Source organism: Lutjanus erythropterus, chromosome 8, assembly GCF_056507025.1.
Source record: "Lutjanus erythropterus isolate fLutEry1 chromosome 8, fLutEry1.hap2, whole genome shotgun sequence".
Classification (NCBI taxonomy): Eukaryota; Metazoa; Chordata; class Actinopteri; order Lutjaniformes; family Lutjanidae; genus Lutjanus; species Lutjanus erythropterus.
In genome coordinates this window covers 8039264-8056058 of record NC_139324.1, presented here as the reverse complement: position 1 = coordinate 8056058, position 16795 = coordinate 8039264, and the positions used below count along the sequence as shown (strand labels likewise).

The following is a 16795-nucleotide window of genomic DNA, read 5'->3' as shown; positions in this document are numbered from 1 at the left end:
AGTTACCCATAGAAAGTTATATAGTGAGTGTCCATGCCTCTACACAATAGACAGAAATTATTTCCATAACTTAAGTTTAATTAGAAGCAAGAGCAGGTTGTGTGAAGATGAGTGAAAAGATAATTAAAAAGAGAAATGTGTTTATGTCTTGACAATGTAATTAATACAAGGTTTTTACGTTTGACTTTGTCATTACTTTTCAAATCCACTAGATGTCAGCACTGACTTGGAGTTTGCTCTACATGAACTCTGCTGTCAAAACTCTCAAGTTCACAGAGCAGCTGTTCTCATTTCAGCATGAAAAAATTATCCTGTATAGGAACACACATTACTGACTTTTTTTTAAAAAATCATGATTGATGTATATCTTGTCAAACAGTGGGTATATACAGTCAGGATAAACAGCCTCTGAAGCGTTTCATGCTGGTACCATTTGATCCACTCAGGCCCACAGATGGAGAACGCCCACAGTTCTTATGTTTGTGCTTCTCTTCTCCTCCGTAGCTCCATAATAAGTGTGCATCTAATGTGAAGCCAGAGTGTGATGGAGGAGCCCTGAGGGACCACACTCTGTTGCCCTCGTACATCTGCCCCGTTGTCTTGGTGAGAATGCTTTTCTCTGCTATCCACACACAGACTGCACATATGGACACTTGAGACTATGTTCACTTCCACAGATGAAGGAGGAATAGTTTGTTATATCATTCCAAAAATAATAATAAAAAAAAAAACCTTCTCAGATTACATGAACTGACTGTTGTGATTATACAGGAGGTTTCACTCTCACTATTGTCGCTCTGGAATCAGAATCATGTTTGAAAAATTTGTACGTTCCTCGTTGACAGAAGACAGTGAGTGTGACCAGTTTGAATTGTGATTTATTTTTTCAGTATGTCATGGATTTCAATAGAAAAGTCTTTATTAGGTACCGTTAGATAAAACTATTACAGTCTCATTCAACAGTGTATATACATCCTGCAGTAAATCCCACCTTAGTCAATGTTTTGATCATTTTAGACGCAGTTTGTGGTTCTACTGAGCTATTTTGTATTACGCAGAGTTGCTTCTGTTATTTAGCCTGCCCTCACAGAGGACAGAAACACCTATCAGAATAGTGAAAACAATTCAACAGCACCACAAACTGCAGCCTCCTCTCTAAAACCAGAGATGGGCACAAATACAGGAAAAAGTATCTCACAAATCTTGCACATTACAAATATTTTATCATCAAATATATTAAAATACATCTGGTATGAGAAACGAGAAATTTGATTAAAATAAAAGCAATTTGAAAATACAAAAGCCCATTCTATAAAAACGGATACTATCACATTTTAGGCATATAGGAGACTCAATATGGGTCTGACCTTAAAGGAGCAATACGTAGGAATTTTAGCTTAAATCTCTATTATTTTCCTACATCATAGGTTTGAAGTGGCCAATCTTTGAGGTGGGAGGCTGTGAAATTAGGGGTGCATGCTGGGTGCTTTTTGTCAGTCAAAGTGGTCAGTGACTAAACACTTGAGTAAGCCAGCTGAAATGCAACTGTGAGAAATGAGCCATTAGGCCACAGTAGGGCTGTGGCGGTGTGGATTTTTTTTTCTTACCACAGTGACAGCAACAAATTACAGCGGGATGGAGGTTTACCATGGCTGCTTAAATAATCATGTTTTATTGGATTGTTAAAGCTTATTGTAGCTCCTTTAAAGAACAGGGCAGTGTGCAAGTGAGCAGGCGAGTGGCGGTGCTGCTCATAGTGGAGTAGAAACTTGAACTTGTCTAAGTTGTCAGTGAGGCAGTAAATGTACAGTTCAGCTCACTGTGTGTCAGTTAATAAACATTGCAGCTTCTGAACACTAAGAAAAGTCTTGTGTGTTGTTTCCCAACTGCTGAAACAGCGACAGGGTTATCCCTGAAATAAGCTGAGCCAGAACAGCTAAAGTTAGCTAATACTAACGCTAGCAAATGTGACTCTTGTACTTTCAGAAGCTTTGTAATCAGCCTTGAAGTGGAAATAAATCCGTGATAAATCCAACAGCAGATGTCTTCTGTAGTTATTTATCCATTTTTCCATGTTGAAAATAGTTGTTGTTGTTAGTATGTTGTTAGCCACTCATAGGTAATCCCAAGAAAGCTTGGGTTGGTCTGTTGACCAATCAGAGGCTGTGTTCCTGACTTGTGTGTGACAGCGCTGATCAGTAGATGTATTAACAGATCAATGCAGTGATCTCAACATGAGATTGACCCTTCAAAATAAAATTTGTGGTGATGACGGTAATGTGCTCAACCCTGCAGTAGGCATCACGTGACGGCGGTAATGCGGTTATCATCGCAGCCTGAAGCCACAGTGTTGCACCTGCAACAAGGACCACCACAGCCTGGATAGGCAGTGTAGAACGGATGTATTGATGACTGAGCTGTCTGTATTAGTGACACGCTGTTCAACAGATCTCCTCTAACAACTCATGTCAGACCAAAGTCCACCAAACACCTGCCTCAATTATACACTTAGTGATGATTCTATTTTCAGGTTTGTGGTCTGACTTCTCAATTTTACTCACAAATACCTTATTGACAAACTGATTTCCATGCATATTATCCATATCCTTATCTACGGAAGCCCTTTCCATTTCAATTCATTTCCATTTCCAACAATGTGATGAAAGAAAAGCTCCTGTAAGTTGTTATAAAGAAACTTTCTAAAATAGTTTCCCATTATTTTGAGATCTAAGACATTAGACAGTTTCTCGTTATAATGACTTTGAATCTTTTTCCCCAACACATATATTTCATATATGTATATAAGGAACCATGCACCTGCAAAGTTCATTCTGATATATAAAGGGAAAGTGCATGTAAGTAAACGGGTAGATTTTATTTTCATAAATCAAAGACTTTTCAGTGTACCGTTTTTTCCGCTGTGCTCTTGTATCCTGTAGTATGGGATCAGTGCAGAGTCAATAAAACCCCGGGGCCATGGGTGCGTATCTGTGCAGCAGTCCAACAGTCTTCCTCTTTTTGCAGGACCGTCATTCTGTGGTGAAGCGTGGTGAGGGGGAGTCGCCGCCCAGCACCAGCCCTGATGACAGCAATCAGACTTTCAAATTCTCCCCTGGAGATGGACAAGCACTGCAGGTACGTCTGTCCAGCATCCAGCAGCTATCCATCATCCAGGCTGTTTAAGTGAAGGTGGTTAACAGAGTGTTTTTTCCTTCCTGTCTCCAGATCAGTCCTCTCCCAGGTACTCACCCGCTCCTGGTCATGGTCAATCCCAAGAGCGGAGGGAGACAGGGGGAACGGTAAGTTCCTGTCACCAGGTGGTCTTTTACATTTATTGCAATGTCTTGTATGGAGACCACTCTAGAAATTAAAGTTGATCACAGCTTTACAGCTTCACAGAAACACTTTGACACCTGATTATTTTTCAAAATAAAATAAAAATAATGTATATTTAGTGGTGTTTATTAGAATAAGATCCAGACGAATCTGCAGAGCTCATGTTTTGATTTATTCTTGTAAGTAGGTCTGGTTCCCTTTCCATTCAGATAGAATTACAAATTCTTTTCCAGATATGAAAAGTCACATGTCACACATTTTGCTGCTCTGATTGGTTGTAAGTCTATCCAATTCCATCCTGTCACCAGGCCCATCCAGCACAGTACACTACACCGAATGTCCTCTGTAGTCTGTATTTATCAATTTTTCCATGTTGAAAACAGCTGTTGTTGTTGTTGTTCGTATGTTGTTAGCCGCCCATATGTAATCCCAAGATGCCTTGGGTTGAGTCTGTCGACCAATCAGAGACTGTGTTCCTGACTTGTGTGTGACAGCGCCGATCCATGATGTGCTCATCTAAGCATAAGATTGACCCTTCAAAATAAAATTTGCGCTGGTAACAGTAATACGCCCAGCACCATGGGAGGCATAACGTGACTGTGGTAATGCAGTTATCACCTTTTTAGAGTTTTTTTTTCACTTTTTATGTGAGAAAACCATGTTAAACAAAATATTACTCATAGCAGGGTATTTTTACATACTTTAAATGTGTCCAGAGGGGAACTTAAATAAGTTATTTTCCTTTACTACTTTTTTACTACTAGTTTTTCTTTTTCTTTTTCATGTCAATTTGAGCTTCTGCATTTAAGCTTTTAATTTGAGCCCAGATACATTAAACCACACAGTTATCGGAGTTGTTGGTCCATTATCTGAAAATCACAACACACTTCAGGAAGCTAATTTCAGTCACAGAAGCCTCCATAGTTTCTGCACCTTCCTGCTGTCCCCCTGAATGCTGTAATTTAAAGATGAAGAGGCCCATACATTGTTGCTGTGCTCCCCACCTACTACACAACAGAGACCAATCATACCCTGTTGCTCTGCCTCAGCCTGACACATTACCATAGCAACAACGCTCTTTATTACCATTAGAAAGGAAATTATTCTCTATTAATAGACATTACATGAACAAAAAATCATTTTGAACAGGAAATCAGAGGCTATTGTATTGCTATTCTTGTCTGTGAAAACTGAAGCTGAAGTTTTTCAATCTGATAACATGTTTAGTTTGATTGATGACTGCAGCAACTTATCACAAGTTGTATAAGCTTCTGCCCTACTTACAAATATTACAAGTTTAAACAGATTTTACTTTATCTGTCTAATGCTGTTATCCCCTGATAAATTGAGGTTCATCAAGCTCTCATATACCTCTGTACTGTGTAGATTTCTACAAGGCTGAGGCATCTTTTCACTTGTTTTTATTAATATATTCAAGTAGCCTAATGAAATCAGACTAACCTCAGTTGGATATTAAGCATATTAAGAGCCAGTAAAATTGCCAGCATGAGATCCAAATCAGTTTTATTGCCAAGGACGAATTTGTCTTGCCATTTCGGTGCATTGCAATAAACACCATGAGTAAAAAAAAAAAAAAAAAAAAAAAAAAATATATATATATATATATATATATATATATATATATGTAGAGAGAGAGAGAGAGAGAGAGAGAGAGAGAGAGAGAGAGAGAGAGAGAGAGAGAGAGAGAGAGAGAGAGAGAAAGATAAAAAGTAGCAAAAATTAAATACAAAGAAAAGTTATAAAAACTAAAATAAATGAAATGAAATGAAACACTCTTCAAAAGTATGATTTTGTGCATGAAGGTGATTTTGCCGGCTTCAGTGAACATTTTACGTGAATCTCACGTGTTGACATGCAGCCCGCTAATATACTGAAAGTTTGTGAAAGCAAAAATCATAAATGGAAGAGTGATGAGCACACCAGGGAAAACTTTCCACTGCTTCGTCTCTCTTCTGTATTATGCCTCTTCCTCCTGAAGCCTAAAGTGATTATTTCTGCACATCTCAGACAGAAACTGCAGCGCCACTTTAGATTATTTATGATGCACATGGAGGTTGTACATAAGTAATTTCACATATCTTTAGTGACGCTATATGATGTTTACACTGAGTTAAATATTTAAACCCAACATGCCATGATTTTTATGGCTGCACCAATCCATAAAATGGAACTTTCTCGACATTTCCCTGATAATAAACCTGACATACTTGTATTTTATATCTCTGAAAACTTCAGAATAGATACAGAGTAGTTTAAACAGCATGAGTTTATGAAGGTGGACCCATCAAATTATCTCAGATACATTTTGGTCTGTTCTGAGCAAAAGCTGGTGTTTATTAGAAAAATGTGGTGATTCTTTGGTCATTTCAAGAGGTTGCATCATGAGAGCAGCAAAGATAGAAGATGCAAGTTGATGGCATGACTGTGCTTGCATTTTCCTCATATTTTTTTGAACATCCTAGTGTCATGAATCGCCACACATGTACTGTACCATCTGACATTACTCAAAATATATATTATCTGACATGGAATGCAATCAAGGTTTTAATAAGTGCAGGGTTGCTTCTCGTTTTTTAGGGGCTCTCTGCAAATTGTTGGTTGGAGGCCCCTATTATATGAAACTATTGTGACGAGATTCCAAACATGCATTTAACATTTAAATGCACACATCTGGAGCACCTTATAGATCTGAGACAGATCTGTGTAAAAGTGTTCTCTTAAATTTAAATCAGAGATCTCACAATGATCCCACAACTTAATTCTGAAAACTTACAGGATTTACAGAATCTGCATTATAATGTCTTCCAAAATAAAACAGATGCTGCATTTTCTCTAAAATGTTTATTTTTTTAGGAACAAACTTGTCATTAAAAATACTACACTAACTTATATAAAAACATTTATTAAGGGGTGCTTGGATAGCTCAGTTGGTAGAGCGTGCGCCCCGTGTACAGAGGCTGTGAGTCCTCAGCAGCAGCCGTGAGTTTGACTCCTGTCCATGGCCCTTTGCTGCGTGTCATTCCCCCACTCTTTCTCCCCATTTGCTGTCATGCCCCAAATATCCCGACTAACTGCTAGGATCCTTGCGAAGTTTACTCACATTTGTGACATGATGTGCAGGGGCATCTCTAAACAGGGATCATTGCGGGTCACTGGCCACCCCTGAAATCTGACTGGCCATCCCAAGTGTCACCCAATTATCCTCAAGTATGATTGGTTATCTGTCCACTTGGAGGTGGGACCTTAATTTGAAACAGCTCCTTGATGAGTATTTTAAATTGGTATTGTTTGGTACGTAGCATACTTAAAATTCTTTACAAAGTTATTTTGCTAAAATCTTACATCATGAAGTGAATATGTGAAATTGCTGTTATTTTTACTTCCACCAAGGAGGTCATGTTTTCAGTTTGGCAGTTTGTCTATTTTCCAGCAAAATTAAAGAGAAACTATTGGAAAAAATTCTAGTCATGGGGTGGATACACAATTTTTTTTCACTTTTACTAACACTGCACACTGAGTGTGGGTCCCATGTGCTGGGCCTCTGTAGTGGCTGTGGCTGTGGCTCCTGCTTGCAGCCCTTTGCTCTGTGTTGTGCCCCCATTCTCTCTCCCCATTTCCTATCCTATCTGAATACAGGCATAAAAATGCTTACCTTGTAAGGCACCTAGATTTGTGAGATCACACAAGAATCCATCTTGCCAGGCTTCAAGTTATCCATTTGTATCTGCACAAAAGTGGTGCAGCTGGTAAGCATCCTAGGAGGGACTAATGGCAGTTACGGCTGTGGTTTAAGGTGTAACAAAAGCAAGAAGTGTACATGGGAGCGTTTCATCTAACATCAGTTCTGTCAGTACTGGAGAGCAAAGAACAACACTGAAGGATTTTCTCCATGGAAAATGTATTTTCACTCTTCTCCCGACCTTCTTCGGCAAGAGTTTGATTCACCAACTGGCTCTGCAGGTTGATCTGACTGGTTGAAGTTAGCCCATGTTGGATGTGATAGACCAATCACCTGCCAAGTGATTTTTGAAAGTGTCTGCTCTTTTTCAAACTGTTTCTAACGATGACTTCCTAGATGAAACCGTCTGGCATGTCAGGTTATAAAATGTGCCTCAAACATATACAACAAAACAAAACCAAAAAAACCCACTGAGAGATGGCAGAATAAATGCCATATATTTTCAAATCCAGTGGAAAATCCAGTAGAAGGTTCTAAAGTTTAAAAATTAATAAACAGTTAGTTGTGGCAGGATGATCAGCACCTACATTCATTGAGACTGACACATGTAGATGCTCAAACTTGCAGAAGACAGTCATATGGAGCACTCAGGGACAGTGGATTCAAGAGAGAACTGGTACAATTGTGACAATGTTTTTTTGCCTAATTAAGGTGTAGGCATGGAGATGTAAATACATACATATCATGCAAGTAATTTCCAGGGTTCTGGCTGCTGAAAATGATTAAATCTTAGTGTAGTATTGGAGTATTGGCTCAGCCAGGTTATATAGGATGTAGGGCTGCAACTAGTGATTATTTTCATTGTCCATTAATCTGTTGATTATTTTTTCGATCAGTTGTTTTGTCCAGAAAATGTCAGAAAATGGTGAAAAATGCTGGCTAATGTTTCCCAGAGCCTAAAATTACGTCCTCAAATGTCTGGTTTTGTCCATAACTCAATGATATTCAGTTTACTGTCAGAGAGGAATAAAGAAACCAGAAAATATTCACTTTTAAGAAGCTGAAATTAGAAGATTTTTTTTTCTTAAAAATTACTCAAATAAATTAGTCAATTATCAAAATAGTATAAATATGTCATTTACCACAGCTGTGAAGTGCTGGAAAACCTTGAAAATGCTTGAAAAATGTTTGAATTTGACTTTGGAAAATCTGTAGGAACCTTGTAATTATACTCTTACGCACATCTAAATCTAAATTGTAATAATCTGCAATAATCTCCACCTGAGATTTTTGAGGAAAAATGTTAGAACTTTAAGCTTCACAAGAAAAAGCAGTAATGTTGAGTGTGAAGCCTGTGCTTGTAGATTTGCAGATCATAGAAGATGAGATGATTGACGTTGACAGAGCTTAAATTTTCAACTTGCATAAATCTGATACATGTTGTAGATGCCAATCAATGTTCTCCATAGGTGCACACTGTATTTCTCCTGTCTCTCTCTCTTCTTCCAGGGTACTGAGGAAGTTCAGGTACCTACTAAACCCCAGGCAGGTGTACAGTTTGGAGCGAGGGGGGCCAATGGTGGGGTAAGTCCGGTGCATTCATCTCTTTCTTGCCATTTTTGTGTCAGTGAATGAATAGCACAGGGATTTGTTACCTATTTCAGTCAACCATGACTTTATAAGGTAGGCCTCAAAGAGAGTTATTGAGTCAATATATTGATTTCAGGATGCCTTTCTTTTGGTTTCTATGTCTCAGATGATGTTTACATTTTTTTTTCTTAAAATATATCAAACAAATGTCAGCATAAATTGTAAGGTTTATTCGGAGAGGATTTAAATCTTGAGCTCGGCGATGCTACATGCTCCGATTTGTCCAGTCGGAGCATTAAAAATCTTGTAGGTTGTTGGGGTTGAGATACGAGCCTGCACCAGCCCATCAGAACACCTAAAAACATATTCAAACTTCAGACTTCCTTTCAGTGGATAAAGAACTGAACAAAATCAAGCTATTGTTTAGTAAAAGATGAAATGAAGATATGCTTTGTTACTGTTATTTAAAGGAGCAATGTGGAGTTGGAACTACAGACAATATATTAAATATTCAGCATCTATCTGTGGTTGAAGCAAGTTTTTTGACCACCCTCTCCTTGTAAAACTTGTAAATTGACAATATCAAGTGACAATGAGTCCTCCACTATAAGTTGATCAGCTGTTTATAACATCTCAGTTGTCTGTCAAAGTAAAGTTCAGTCTGTTATCCTGAAAACAAAAGCCCACTGCTCTGAAATAACACACTCTGGATGACTCTGGAGTTAAACGGCCGCCTGACTCACTGTCTGCCAAACTCCATTAACATTTAGATCAATTTAACAGTTATCTACTGCTTGTACAAGATTATTATTGATTGATATTATTGATTTCTTACAACTTATAAACAGACACTTGCTCATTTGGCAAAAATTCGGCTTTAATTTGAACTCTGATTAAAGTGAAACAGACATACGAAACAGTTATTCCGGTCCAGAATGGAAATGTTAAAGGCGGACACCGTGGCTGTAGTGTTCATGTCAAGTAAAGCAGGTATTTCAACTTAACATGTGTCCTTGCTTTCTGACAACTAATGGTGGTAATGTTATGATTTGTTACAGTAAATACATTACAGATTGCTCCTTTAAGCTGCATCAGGAGTTTGTATTGAGAATGAAAAGAGCTCCATGAATATAAAGTAGAAACCTTTTTCCTTCATGTCAAACTAACCTGCTGTGGAGGTTGGTGAAGGAGAATGGGAATGCTGCATTACTGCCGTGCTGTGCATTTGACCTCTTGACACACACACACACACACACACACACACACACACACACACACACACGCACATACGTCAGAGCTGAGCACAGCTTGTACTTTGAAATGAATGCTGTGGCGCCTTTCATCCGTTCATAAGAAAAATGCCCTACACAGCACAAGGGCCATAAATGCTTTACCTTGAAGGTGAAGCACTCTCCTCACCATCCTTTCACTTCCATTTGCGTGATTCTCTCTCCTCCCTGTCTGTGCATGTCTCTGTCTCTCGGTCACGACTAGCTGCTGCCCTCGAGAGCCCATTGTAAAGAAAGAACTCAGTGACGCACTCGGGCCTGAGGGGAGAACGCTGCATGATACATGCGGCGTCAAACACAAAGACTCTTACTCTGATGTGACATTGGACACTGGATATCAATATAGTGGTGTGAGACTCAGCCTTTTGGAATTTTACTTTTTGTAATTAGTGGTAAGAATTTCATCATACTGTACTTTAGCTGCACTACCTTTGTGAACTAAACTGATTTTTCTCTTCAAAGAAATAAACAACTTGTTTGTTCAATAGAAATGGTGGAAGTGCTGAACTTAAAGTCTGTGGGGAAGTCAGAGTTTTTCTTCTAAACAGTTAGAAAATCGTTGGTTAAAACATGTGAAAACGCTGAGGACTACAGTATGTGTTACTGAATTGTGGAGTCACTGTGGAGAACAGTTGTTCACAGTTTCTGTGTTCAGGATTTTTGGGGCAGACCTGAAACATGGCCTGGTTATGTGCTGGAGCCATGGTTCCCCGACACCATATAAGCTGCCTCCCCCTCCCCAGTATTCATTTCATTTTAGTCTTAGTCGCTTACTGAAAATTTAATGAGTTTTAGTTACAATTTAGTGTTTTGTTTTTGTTTTATTTCAGTCAAGATTTAATCAATTGTATTGTTAGCATTAGTCACAGGTTTAGTCACAATTTCAGTCTCTGATTTTAGTCATGTTTTAGTTGTAATGTTGTTTGGTTGCTTTAAATTGTTCACTTTTATTCAAAAAATGTTTATTCTTTATCCTTAAATAAAGCTACTTCATAAATTGGATAGTGTGGATCAGCAAATTACCTCTCATTGTTACATCTATCCCCAGCTAGTGGGGTAGGTTCTAACAGTGGAACTCCTTGTATGTGACATTAATTCACATAATCTGTGATTGTAGAGTGAAAATCCAATGAAATGTTCTTTGTTCTAGACAAATATGGGTACTGTGTGTGAAAGTTTGCAAGACGAACAGTTACTGGGTTACTGATGCTTAAATAAAAAGTGTTACTACCATCCCAGGTCTCCCCTATCATATAAGGATGAATGCATAAGTCATTACTGATGTGTCACTATTATCAGTCATTGATCATGTTTATTACCTGGTTGAACATAATTTTTTATCTCTTACTGAGGTCTGCTAAATTCAGCGTCACATTCACTCATTTCAACTGTTTTACTGTTTTAATGAATCAGCAGTGAAAATGTGTAAAGTGTGCCATTAATGCAGATGAACATTATCTGGGAAACATTACATTTATTCCCTCTACATGGAGCTAAAACTAATACTAAACTATGTTTAATGTTTGCTGAATGAGTTAGTGTCTGTTAATGAGTCATAAGAAATCACTCATTCATATGATGGTTCTTCCACAGTGTTGTAGAAAAACTTGTACTTTTGGTCAGATTTCAGTTTGAACAACAGAATAAACCTAAGGAGACTCCATGGTGCTAAATATGAATTTAACTGTAAAACAGCCAGGGTGGTCATTTTGACAAAAAAATCAAATACATGTGCAATAACTTTGTTGAATTAAAAACTACAATACTGCTGGTACCTGACTTTTCCTAAAAGGGTCTGTAGTTTCATTTAAAATGCTTTTAATATAAATTACACAAAAGGCAAAGAAAATGTGATCATCTTAACCTGTTTCAGCCACAGGTGGTCATACTTATCACTTTTATATTGATAATTTCTGCACAGTTGGAGATGCATCTTGGTTGCTTAGCAACTGCCATTGTCTCTGTCAATAAAATTTCACAAGTGGTCTCAATTTCCAATTTTCCAACTTTAAAATACAAATAATTAATTAATTATTCTCAATTAAAAATAAAGTAGGGGAGACCGGGGACAGTTGTAACACTGTCTGTCTCAGTACCTATAACTGAACTTTTGTGTTAAAGCTCTCATTTGTTGAAACAAAGTATCCTTACTTATTACAAACAGCAATGTTTCCAACCTGTTTTTGGTTTTATTTTTGTACTTGTTTCCAGTCTTTTCCCATAGGCTGTGATTATTTATAGTGATGGTTCTAGGAGGAAATTTGTTTATTATTGATGTTATAATACAATGTTTAGAACTGTATCAAATACATTTAACTATTTCTCGCTCTGAGTAATTCTAGATAACCATTAGATCACTGATGGTTATTATTCTACAGAAGAATACTGCTGTGAATATCTGCAATCATTCTGCTTTACTACATGCGATGGCATGTATATTCATTAATATATAAATACATTTTACAAAATTTACATTTTGGTGTAATTTTAGTTTTGAAAAGATAAACTAACAGAATAATCTTAGTATGGTATTTATCATGAGAGATCGAGTTTGGAAGTCAAAAGTCAAAATGAGCACGTAGCTGCTCTCGTAGTTATGAAATTCTGGCATTTCTGGAGTTAATACATCACATATCAGTCAACACAGAAGATCTTGGCACAGTGTTTGCACATGTGCAAATGTTGCAGAAGCAACAACCAATGTAACAAAAGCTGTTAGGACCAAGGCTCAAGATATGTGTGTACCAGACACGCTGGCACTCCTAAAACAAAGCACAAAACATTTTAATCTGAGGCACTGAGGCTTTTCCGGTCAATACAAGTGAGACTTAATTATTTATCAGATGATTAGAAGTTGTCTTTACTCATTAATTCTCTCGACACACAGTATCTTTGATCAACAACATTTTGTTGTAATTGGGACTAAGAGTAATTATGTAATTATTAATGAATAAGCTCATTTGTTGTGTTCAAGTCCATCTTTTAAAGTGTATACGGTTTATTATTCCACTAAAACACATCTGAGCACTTTTTCATATCTTTAATGAGGTGATGCTGTTCTAACTGAGCAGTTGGAGAGCTGTGCTGGGGCTGCTGAGAGGCTCCACAACATGCACAAGTGAATATAAAGACATGCCAACAAACACACACACACACACACACACACGCACACACACACACACACACACACACACACACACACAGGGTGAAGGTGAAGGTCTGTCGTCACACAGAGGGTTAACTTCCTCTCAGATGAACTCTCCACAACTGTTACCATGGGTTCCCTAGCAACAGGCCCAGCAGGCTTTGAGGTGAGAGGCAGCTTCCTCAGAGTAATTTGTTTAGGGAATGCAATTCCTCGCTGTACTTTCAGTCATTACAAACATGGTTTCAGGCCTTCCATTAATGTAAACCTCCATTTGACTCTGTGTTGATGCATGTTTCTCCTAAGCTGTCATACATAAAGCATAGCCTCAAACAGCTGGGATTAGGTGGCGTAATTAAAATTTGATGCTGACATAGAAAGGTTTTGGTTGGACGTGATACACAGCTCCATGTTGTGGAAATGTTCCCACGGTAAGTGGATGTTGGTGTAGTTTTTCTGCATGTCCATTTGAGAGGGATGTTTGACGCAAAGCCTTCAATGATGCCCATGTATTATTATAATTATTCTAATTTATTACATGGCATTGTTAAATACTCGATTCTGATTGGTCACTTACAGTATTTCAAGGTCTGTTATTTCTGTATAGCAGACTGTTGCTATGTATTGTTATGAAGAATAGACTGTTGCTATGGACACAGTTCTGATCATAGACTCTGGAGGAACAATAAAATCATTGTTAAAGCACTAAAATACTACTTAGTTACTATAATAGTTAATAGTTAGTTAAAATAATAGTTGAGTACTGAGTACAATTTTAATTCATATCCAGACCTTTTATCTGCATTTTTGTAGCCAATAAAATGATTTGACAGCAAAAAAAAAAAAAAAAAGCCGATGAAAACCAGGACATATGGAGGAACAAAACAAAACAAAAAAAGTATGTTAATGACTGATCTTTAATTGATTTTTCATTAAGAATTTAACCAGTTAAAAATGTATATAAAAATAAATAAAAAACAGCCAATCAAAATGAGGGGAAAAAACACTTGTTTTGTATCAAATCAATGATTAATGATTAATTGATTGTTAGTGTTTTAACTATTGGTAAAGCAAAACACAAAATTTAGAGCCCTAGTCAGGAGACGTGATGGTGACATCATCAGTTAAAAGTAATTAATACTCTGAGTCGTTTTTTTGACGAATACTTTGTACTTTTACTTAAGTATTTTTCTAACACCAGTACTTTCACTTGTAATTAAATAATAATTCAGCAATGTAATAGTACTTGTACTTGAGTACAGAATTTTAGTTCTCTTTCCACCACTGATCACAGTACATTGTGCCCTATTTATTAAATACTTAGAATGGGTTTTACTGTGTCTGTAGCAGTGTGTAATTATAATTATAAATGTTCATAATGCTTTCTAAAAATAATCATGACACATTATAAAGCATTTTCTGATGACTTATAAGGTGTTATCATAACACAAAAAATCAAGCTAAATCATAATACTTAAGAATAATCACTGTTTATATGATGTATCAGGCCTTGACTAAGCTGGAAATACTACAGTTAGATCACATTGGCTTTAGTTTTTTTTTTATGGGATTTGTTGTGGAACCATATAAATGTCACCATATGTTTTTGTTGAGTCAGCCTCATCTTGTTTGCTTGAGTAAATATCTGCTTATTCCACTAAATAAGTATACACTGTGCAGCCTACATCAGAGACTCTTTTACAGCTGACATCACTGAAAAGCTGCGTGCGTATATTGGCAACAGAAGTAGCCGTCTCTCCCACTCATCCAGACGAGTTATCAAGCTGCAAATGTTGAATTAAATGTTTTACCAGCACCAAAATGTCTGGTTGAAGCATATATGATACATCCAGATCTATTTCCCACTGGTTGTTAAGTTGTTCAGAAGTCCACTGTTTCAGAGTAAATCGGCAGCATCTATGGCTGCAAGCCATTAAAAATGTCAGTTGGACAGAGGACGCGATCAAAACTGCTTGTGGTTGCAGCACCCGTTGACAAGCTGTTGTGGTCCACTGTACTTCTGTTGTCAAACTGTGCATACAGCTCAAACTGTTAAAGGGTCTATATTTCAGCCATTCTTCAGAATTTAGACAAATCATTTCCTAACAAAAAAAACAAAAAAAACAACCATTAATACCAACGCTTTATAATATTAAATTAATTTTTGGGTGAAAATTTATTCTTTAAGAATTTATATACACAAATTTTTAGAATTTCTAAACTTAGGTACAAAAATGGGCTATTGTAATCATTTTTGTTTTAAATAGAATTTTTTTATAAAACATTTTACAAAACATTATTTAATCAGGCATAAAAAGGGTTAGCTATACCCTAAGGACCCCTGTCTGTCTTCCTGGTTTAAAAAGAATACAGCTCAAGCACTATTTTTAGACAAATTAATTCAATATTTCCATCAGATGTGTCTCAACCATAACATGTCAACTCTGTAGCCCTTCTAAATCAAGGCTAAATAAGAATTATGGTTTAAAAATGTATATTTTGATTAACATTAAGGGAACTCTGAAAAAGTTTAATATTTTGTCAACTCTTCAGGACGTTGACATCTGCATTTAATAAAACATTTCATCACTCTGAGTTTGGCCTGTTACAAGGTGTAATAGCCAAGAGATCTTTTAAAATATATTTCCCAGCGTATGGTTCTGTCCCAATTCTATGAATGAGTGATTTATTTAAAGACGTGGACGTGGTTTAGAAGGTCTGCGGCCGTCACTGTGCAGGACCAGGTGGTGGGTGTGAAAGAGGATGGTGTCCTGTATGCAGCTGTCTCATGACGGAGAGAGATGAAAGCCACTGTCGACACCTTTGTCCCAACACACATTAAAGGTCCCTTTGAAGGGCACACACTGCTGAGACCACTCTGTGTCCATGGTTTCTAGGGAAGGGAGTGGAGTGAACACAGCTGGAGAGGGCACACATTGATTAAACTGTCCCTGTCTTTCTCTGTGTCTCTCTGCCCATTTCAGCCTTTCAGTTCACTTCATTAAATCATTCACAGCTGAAATACTAAATCCCTGTCTCAACTGTAATGAAATCAGCCTATAATAAACTTTGACACTGAGATAGAGGAGTTTCGTGTAGGAAAAGTCTCTCTGAAACACTTGTTTCTACATGTGTGGGTTAAATCTACTCAATGTCCTGTCCTCTCTGTCCTCTCAGGCTCAACTTCTTCCATGATGTCCCTGATTTCCGGGTGCTTGCTTGTGGAGGTGATGGCACTGTGGGTTGGATCCTCGACTGTATAGGTAAACAGATTCTATCCTCTGAGCTGATTATTGGAATTAGAGATGTTCTGATACCTTACTAATAATTATTCTGATACTTGAACTTTGTGCATCGGCTGACACCGAGTACCAATGTGGGAAAAAAATATCTCTGCTATTTCTCAGCAGTGTCCATGAGAAAATAAATTACATGATGCTGGGTCCTTGCATTAGACTTGTGTACTCGCTGACCCAGCATTTTGGTATTGTACATTGATATTGGAAAAACCCCAAGTGGATCAATTAGTTTGGACTGTGGTTTCTGGAGGTTTCATTGTATTTAGCAAGTTAATTACTGAACTCTTGTAAGAAATCAGGTAGGGCAACAATCATGAGCAGTCACAAGGTCAGACAGGTTGTAAACAAACCCTCCGATTATTTAAACCTTTTTAGACAGGAAAAAATTACAAACACGCACCACAGACTTCCTGGCTCAACTTTAATGGGTCTTATT

The 16795-nt window shown here is 37.4% G+C and overlaps 1 protein-coding gene across 1 annotated transcript in view; it reads left to right on the top strand.

Annotated features, from left to right (window-relative positions):
* dgkg (diacylglycerol kinase, gamma) overlaps positions 1–16795 on the top strand; it is a 177660-nt gene that overhangs the window by 84601 nt on the left and 76264 nt on the right. Inside the window, exons 13-17 of the mRNA XM_084724388.1 lie at positions 505–603; positions 3025–3135; positions 3226–3299; positions 8546–8620; positions 16238–16323. Of these exons, the coding sequence (XP_084580514.1) occupies positions 505–603; positions 3025–3135; positions 3226–3299; positions 8546–8620; positions 16238–16323 (445 nt within the window). The remainder of the gene's footprint in view (positions 1–504; positions 604–3024; positions 3136–3225; positions 3300–8545; positions 8621–16237; positions 16324–16795) is intronic.